Source organism: Hyposmocoma kahamanoa, unplaced genomic scaffold (assembly GCF_003589595.1).
Source record: "Hyposmocoma kahamanoa isolate Upper Pololo Valley unplaced genomic scaffold, ASM358959v1 182, whole genome shotgun sequence".
Lineage (NCBI taxonomy): Eukaryota > Metazoa > Arthropoda > Insecta > Lepidoptera > Cosmopterigidae > Hyposmocoma > Hyposmocoma kahamanoa.
The window spans coordinates 2,973,094-2,981,255 of NW_020653713.1; the positions used below are offsets into that span (position 1 = coordinate 2,973,094).

The following is an 8,162-nucleotide window of genomic DNA, read 5'->3' on the forward strand; positions in this document are numbered from 1 at the left end:
CACAACTTTAACGATAGATTAAAACTATATTACATTATTTAACAACGAGCGGTGAAAGAGCAGTGGGAGAGAGGTTGTTAACTCAACTCAGAAACAGCCGGTTGAACGAACCGTTCCTACGAACTTTTAATTTCTGACTTACTTACCGTTGTAATTATTAATACTAAGATCGAACACTTAGGAAAACTTAGCCCCGCAGGGAAACCCTGTGTCGCGGGTGCCATGGACACACATATAGACAACCACATATTACACCCAAACTCACGAGAGAAAAAAAGTAGGCCATACAAATATTTTTGCCGGCCTTGAAATCGAATCTGAAACCTCTGCATAGCAGTCTGGCATGGTAAAGGTTCGGCCACAGAGGCAGAATGGGTTAATAACGATGATCTCAAAAAAAAAACACTATAAAGCTACATTTTACGCCATTTAGGAAAAACCCGTGTTTCAGTAAACATCACGGTCTTTTAAATAGGTCGGAAGGCATAAAAGGAGAACAGATAGTCGGAACATTAAAAACCTCGGATTGGAAGAAATATTACTTATTTCTTTTAGTCGACAACGCGGTAATTACATTTGCTTTGTTCGTTTCGGCCCTTTCACTCGGCTTAATCGCGTTATTTCGGGACTCTGCCGTAGCAATCTTCTACACAAAATAAGTGATAGGCGGAAGCGTTATTAACCTTCCTATATCCGCGCCAAACAATGTTGCACATATACCTGCACACGGTGTGTGAGACCGAAATTTCGAGGGCCATTTTCGTATGATGTTTAGTAAAATATCATCGTAAAATTAAGTTTCCAAAAACCTTCTCAAGCGTTCTTCATACACATTAAGTTTATAAAATATAACTTAAAATAATTTTCAAATAAAATACATAACGTAAACTCAATGATAATTAAAAATAATACATAACTATAGTAATTACTAAAAATACTAATTACCTAAAACCCGCGTCGGTTTAAGGGCCCGATCGGTGTCGTGTACGGGTATATGTGTTGTATGCACGAATACTTCTGTTACGCTGAAATGAAGTTAACCACGAACTATGCAGCTAACAGTGAGCTGAAAGCTCTAACGTTTTCCGTTTCAAAAAAATACACGGCAAACGATAATCGTCGTTCTGAGAGACCAGCGCTCCGATAAATCGACCACACATTTGAAAACGTTCACAAATAAAAAAAAATACGAATCGGACTGTATAATATGCATTACAAGGAATTCATCATTTTTGCTTAGCTCGTGGTATTTCAAAATCGATAGGAAACGTTCTATTTTTTAATAAAAAAGCATAACATTGGGCCCTTGTCAATGTCATGTCAGGATCAATTTGCCATCCATTCCATGCCATAGTAAACTTTCTGCGTTTTCTAAAACGCTTGTATCTTTTAACATGAGGCAAAAAGCAAGGGCAATAGAAAAACCAGACAGGAAGGAAGTCCGCAGACGGCAGATAGTTGTGGTGCGTACACGGAAAATATTGCTGGACCAATTTTCTATTTGTTTATCTTATTTGTCTGCAGTCCCAATTTCATTTGGCAGTAGAAAAATATTTATTCGTTACATGTACCGTCTTATTCTAGTTTTTGTCGATGACATCTTAGAAAATAAGACACTACTTATATATTTGAATGGCGATAACAAAAAATAAGTAATCGAGGTGTATTTTTTTGCGAAATTACGGTTATTATTTCATAATGATCACGAAAAAGATCCTATCGTGACGCCATATTTCGTATTTTGGGGAAAATACACGATGGATCAATCTCGTTAAGCGACATAAATTCTAAAGTTACGTAATTTTTTTCGAACTTCTTCAAGTGTTTAAAATTTGTTTGTCATGGTTGTGTAAGGAAGTCATCACACTTATTGACTGAAATTCGCATTAAGCCGGTCAGAAAAATCTGTATTCCCGTGTAATAAGAGCGAAAAAAACGTTATGTGCTTCGTGCCAGCTCCCAAGAGGAAATGAAACAACACAAAGCACAACATCTTTTTCAGTCTTCTTGCATGGACACAAAGCTTTTTTTCACTCAAAACTTTCGTGCTTGCGGATCCTCACACAGATTAAATCTCACTTGGGCTCATGCCCACTGTGTCCGATCACTTGTACACGTGAAGACCTGCTAATGGTAACAGATAGTAGCATATACATAGGTGGCTGCTTACTGGACAAAATAATTTTAACACAGATTTAGTATGTAATTGGTTTTAGTCATTGACTCGACAAGAAGATGAAGGAAGATTTTTCTGACCGACTCAAGTTGATTCTGCTTTAATAAGTGGGGTACCTCCATAACTGTCATGGAGAATGTCTGAGTCCGGATTTTTTTTCTAACATGTAAATGATCAATCGTTTTGTACTAAACAACAGTTTTATCTAAATTTTAAACGAAATGGAGTCATGCGCACGGTACCCTAATATATAATTTAACACTGAACTGCAGATGTGTTTGTTTACGTTAGGATAATAATGGCGGTGGCCTCGAGATGGTAATGAAGCAGTGGAAATCACGTTGCATCGCGTGTATTCCAATTAGGTATTATTTGAGGTTTGTTTCTTGCAGTGTTATTTAAATTAGCACTAAGATCAACTGCTGTTTGCCACCCGTGGTTAAACGTGGAGGATAATGTATTTAACACATTGAAATCAGCTTAGTATTCAATGGTGATTAACAAACAACTGCCCGTTTCATTTCTCTATGTTTCTGTCTTCTGTGTGCTTAGAATAATAACGCATAGAATGATAGTTTCATATCAAACGAACTGTCACAAGTGAGGCAAAAATCAAATTCATGTAGGCTAGTTTTAGTAGTAGGTTAATTTTCGGTTTTAGTGAATATTTATATAAAAATACAAGTTGAAACGCGTTACTTCCTTGTGGAATGTGATGTTAGTATCTATTTTATGTTTGTCTGACGTATTGTTACACTCATTTACCGCACATTTCGTCATTTTTAGCTAAAATTCTTGATCTGTTCGCGGTGCAAGTTGACCTTGAGCACTGAAGGCCCGCCCGCTCGTGTAGGCCCTTTGGGAGCGCTTCATTTTGCCTCACTTAGCGTGTGCGGACTAGGTTTCTATGCGTTATTATTCTAAGTCTGTGTGTATGTTACGTGACAAGATCTGAGAGGCAGAGCCCTGCACCCGTCATTCCGAGATATAAATTTAACAATACCATGTTTCCCCAGCACCCTTTAAAACTGTAAACGCAGTGTAACGCTGTCATTACTGGAAATAGATATGGTGGCAGTACTTCTCTGGACGAACTTCTCGTAAGGAGCTTTATTGCAATAAATCGACTTTGAAGAACGACTTCAATCTATAGACACGAACATTCACAGAAACTACATGTTCCACTATCAAAAGTGATAGTGTTTGTTTTAGTGTTGCATTTTATCAAAGAGTATCAGTACGGCGCGGTAGTACCGTGGACAGACGCGACAGTCTATACCTGTTGAGAATGTGCTAGGCAGTCAGATAATATTGAGTAAATACCAATGATGTTTATCCATAGTTGGGGAAATAACGTGAGGTCCCTGACAAAGTCGCTATTAGTTGCACAACATATATTTCATTTTGCTTTGACCCAAAGGCCTTCCGCTTACTATTTATAATTATTATATTACTAAAAAAACCAATTAAGTAAAAGAAAAAAATACTATAATTATACTATAAAGGCAAAGATCTTCGGACCATGCAGCCTCTTTTTTATACATACGCTGGTATTGTATACTCAGAAGATTCTTGTTGCTTATTAATCTATGATATTGAAGTGTTGTGTTGTGTCGGAACCGCATATCAGTGAAACACAACGTGTGTACGGAACGTTGTATCTAGTACGCTGGTACATAGATGTCGTTGATTTTGAAGAAAAAAAATCTCCCGGATTTTTTATTAATATCATGTAAATCCTCAGACAGCAGCTATCTAAAGAATATCCGCACAGAGCGCTGCGCCACTTCTATACAATACCGACCACGTATCGCTCATTGTCAGGCGTAGTCACTTTGTAATGTTCACAAGGTTCAAAATACGTTAACTTTATATACCAGTAGTGAATTCATAGCCTGTACCTAAATAACATAGTTCGTCACGGTCACATTGTAGCTAAAACACAAGATTTCAATCTATGGGACCGTTCGTTTCAATACAATGGAACTAGTCAAGATAATATGCAAATACCAACACGCTCTTTAATAATAACTTTACTGTAAAATAAATTCTACATGTCTGTCTATAATTATTTATTTAATAGAATTATCATTTAATTTGAAATCACTAATGTAAATAACATACATACTTATTTATCTAAATGGCAACTCAAATCGGTCAATTACCCATAAACAAAATAACAATCAAAGAACGCTACCAGAAAAGGAAACAAGATCGAATTTAAAATTCAAAATTAGAACGTTCGAATTAGAAAACTTTCCCGCCCACCTGCTTAAAACGAATGACATCATGGATATAGTGTTGTACCCATACACTGTCTGGTTAAATACAATCAAATAATAAATCGATACAATCATCTTGAATTGTTTCTGAATCGCGACTAGGGTTCGCGTGTTTAATGATCACATTTCATAGTGAGTTATGCGAGTTTGTCTCGTTACGTTGGGTTTATAGCTCCGTGTGATTCCGATATTGAAGGCGTATTTTATGTGTTCAGTGTTGATTACTTAACTATACTTGTAGTAAATGTTCTCCCCACTACGTATTTGCTACTTCCTTATAGATGACGTCAGAGTTCATCGTAGGTCAGCGGTGCAAGTAAATAACACAGCCTTTACTTTGACAGAACGTCAAGAACCATAAACAAAAGAAATATAACTTTTTATTTCATTTGAATTGGGATTCGATTGGATTGACGGTTAGGGCCGGTAACCGGAAGCGAAAGAAAATTAAAAGACCGGTTTTTAATCTCGGTTAGTAACACTACGAAGTTCGTGAAATAATTCTGTAATAATTAATCTAATCAAACATACTAAACGAATAGCAATGAGCTACCGCGTAATGTATGTGGTAATACGGAGAGGTTAATTAAAATGATCCCCTTGCGCAACCTTCGTATTCTTGGTACATATTTCAGCACAAATTTTATGAAATAACCTTAATGATCCAAGCAAAAACTGATATTCCAACACGAAAGCGTCCCTATTGGGCCTGTAACAAAGAGGTACGGCGGCGACTTTTGGCCGGAGTTAATTAAAATGTCAGCAACACTTATTAATCAAAACGACAAGGGCGCGTTCGGCAGATAAAGGTGTGCCTTTGTTTACCAACCCCAGTTTAGGCAATGCACGATGGTAATTACGAGCCTGAAAAGACTCTCCCGAAGCGATATTTTAATATTAATAACGGTTTAGGGAACACTGTTTATTAAGTTATTCTCAGTATTCGCCGTCGCGTTTTTACGAAAATTGTAACAAAATAATAAGGCATTTATAAATAAATACAATTGTAACAAGCGAGGAATTTTCATTTCAATGCAAATTCTATGTTGATTTGTTACATTTCTTTATGTCGCTTTTCCTTGAGGAAAAATTGGGTTTAAAAAAATTAGTATAGGATATTGAGCAAAGTCTAAGAGCACAAGATGATTTTGTTGGATATTTCTAGTGTAAGATCTTCATAGGTAAATAAAAGCGTCACTTTGCCGAGTCTAAGCGAAGTGGTAACTTGTCTTCAATGATAAATGTCTCCTTAGATAAGGTGTTAATCTGTCACAGTTATCGTCCCATACATTTTACCTATGGTAATTACGTTAAGTTCGCACCCACATCACCCGAACGGGTAGCAGGATAGTTGTGACGTAGCGACCACGTCATCAATCACACGATGGTGGGGGAAATATATAAGCGTAGTAGCGGCGCGGGGTGAGGCATTCTTCATTAGATCGCCAAGCAGCGCAGACGTCGTATAATATTAATCATATTACTCTTCTGCGTTATTATCCTTGATGCTCGTTCCCTTTCGTAATGAGTTTTCTATTGATTAATCAGCGAGTCACCATTTAATATTGTATTGCACTTTTAGCATTTATTTGAGATATAAAAATAAAATAAAAACCATAGAAATAGCATTTAACGGTGCTTGCCCGTGTCGCATTAAAGTAGGTTCGGATACTTCAGAAGTAACTTTGGAGCGAGTGATACGAGCACGAGAATAAGTTGAACGCACGTGAGCTGACTAGGTATTGATTGCCGCTACCAAATTTTCACGAATCAACTTCACACGTTCAAGGGAAAAACAATTTTCAACAGCAGGTAGATTCAAACCTTAGTCAAAGATACAGTACGTTATAATACAAACTATTTAATAACAAGCATTGACCTGTGGTAGGTCAATGATAACAAGTAACAGATTAATGATTGTATGAATTTTGCTAGGAACAAAAATAAAACTTAAACACATTAATACAATTTAAAGTCTTGTTCAATACCCCGGGATTAACTACAGTTCTTCAGTCGCCTCTTGCTCCTAATGCATACCACAAAAAAGGGATGCGGTAAAAATACTCCAGCAAATGATAGTAATTTTGATACTGACCGCAACAGCCCAAAAATCAATCCGTTTAGTTTATTCATATCTATTATTGTCTTAAAGTTGTAAAGATCTGCTAGCTCCAAAGTAAGTATTATAAAAATGGAACAAATGGTACAGGCTTCATTCCCGGTCTACGTGACCATGCAAGTTCCAAAGTTTACAATGTGGTGCTATTTCACACTAGAGCAGCCAATTCTTTCCCGGGTATTGTCGCAAACACGGTTTGCTTACTGGAAAATAAAAGGGAAATGTTGTAAGTGTTTTACATTTCGAGATTTACATTTAGTCGCTTTGGAATATTCTTTCGGAATTCAAAATGCATTTATAGTTCGCGATTTGCAAAGAGAAAGTGCTTCATAGAATGGGACTGTTGTTCCATTGGGATTACGACATGGCTGACCTATCTTTTCCTTCCTGTAGATGTTCATTGCTACAGTAACGATTTATCTTGACCGCGTGGCTTTCTGGTTTTCTTCACGTTTTACTATAATGACATACAATTATTTTTATGAAATTACTCCTCTGGTTTGTTGTAATTATTAATATAAAGATCGAACACAGAGAAAAATTCTTTCCATCTGACAGGACTCGAATCTGCGCCTATGCAGGGCGACAAGAAATCCATTAAAAAGCAAAAGTAATAGTACATTGTGTATGGCCGAGTCTAAGTCGAAGACTGAAGGCTTTCGGAATTGAGGTTCGTAATTCCCAAAAACATACAATGTTTTTCATCACTCTGCGAGTAAATAATTAGGGCAGTAAAAAATTAAATTATTTATTGTAATTTACAGTTACTGCAATTGCTATTAAATTCCTATTTCGATAACATTTAATGATTGCGAATGTTTTAATTTTGAGCTTAAGTAACCCCCTTACTCGAACTTGAACCTGACCTATGTAAGTATGGCGTGCTACAACATAACATCTCATTACCAATCATGGCTGTAATGAAAAGAAAAAATGCCTGAGGGTTTATTTGGGGCAATATAGTCAAGTATGCATGCAATCAAACTATTTAGATTTAGAAGAGATATTTAGAACTAAATCAGAAAAGTTCAAATCAATCTGATCCTACCTAGAATCGAACCGAGACCTTTTCATCAAGTGCTCATAGTGCAATCCGTTGGTCTACCAATCATACTATTTAGATTTAGAAGTGAGATTTAGATCTAAATCAGAAAAGTTCAAATCAATCTTATCCTAACTGGAATCGAACCGAGACCTTTTCATCAAGTGCTCATAGTGCAAACCGTTGGTCTACCAATCACACTATTTAGATTTAGAAGTGAGATTTAGAACTAAATCAGAAAAGTTCAAATCAATCTGAACCTGAAATCGAACCGAGACCTTTTCATCAAGTGCTCATAGTGCAAACCGTTGGGCTATCGAGGCGGGCAAAAATCTGTGACAATTGCTCAGAATTTGTCTGCGAAATAAATGGATAGGAAATTAAATAGAATCCTGAAGCTGACAAATGATATTATCTAAATGAAAAATAAAATAAAATAAAGGTCGCTCAAAAACAAAATCCTATATACTCTGGAATATAGGATTTTGTTTTTAGAATTTATGGACTTTAAATTGTAACAAATTCAGTATTTTCTATTTTTAT

The 8,162-nt window shown here is 36.3% G+C and overlaps 1 protein-coding gene across 2 annotated transcripts in view; it reads right to left on the minus strand.

Moving 5' to 3' along the window:
* LOC113226189 (leucine-rich repeat-containing G-protein coupled receptor 5-like) overlaps positions 1–7,804 on the minus strand; it is a 357,361-nt gene extending 349,557 nt beyond the window's left edge. For both annotated transcript variants that reach the window (XM_026458727.1, XM_026458726.1), the window contains exon 1: positions 7,755–7,804. In XM_026458727.1, coding sequence (XP_026314512.1) covers positions 7,755–7,780 — 26 coding nt within the window. In that variant the 5' untranslated portion in view covers positions 7,781–7,804. The remainder of the gene's footprint in view (positions 1–7,754) is intronic.
* Between the last annotated feature and the right edge of the window lie 358 nt (positions 7,805–8,162).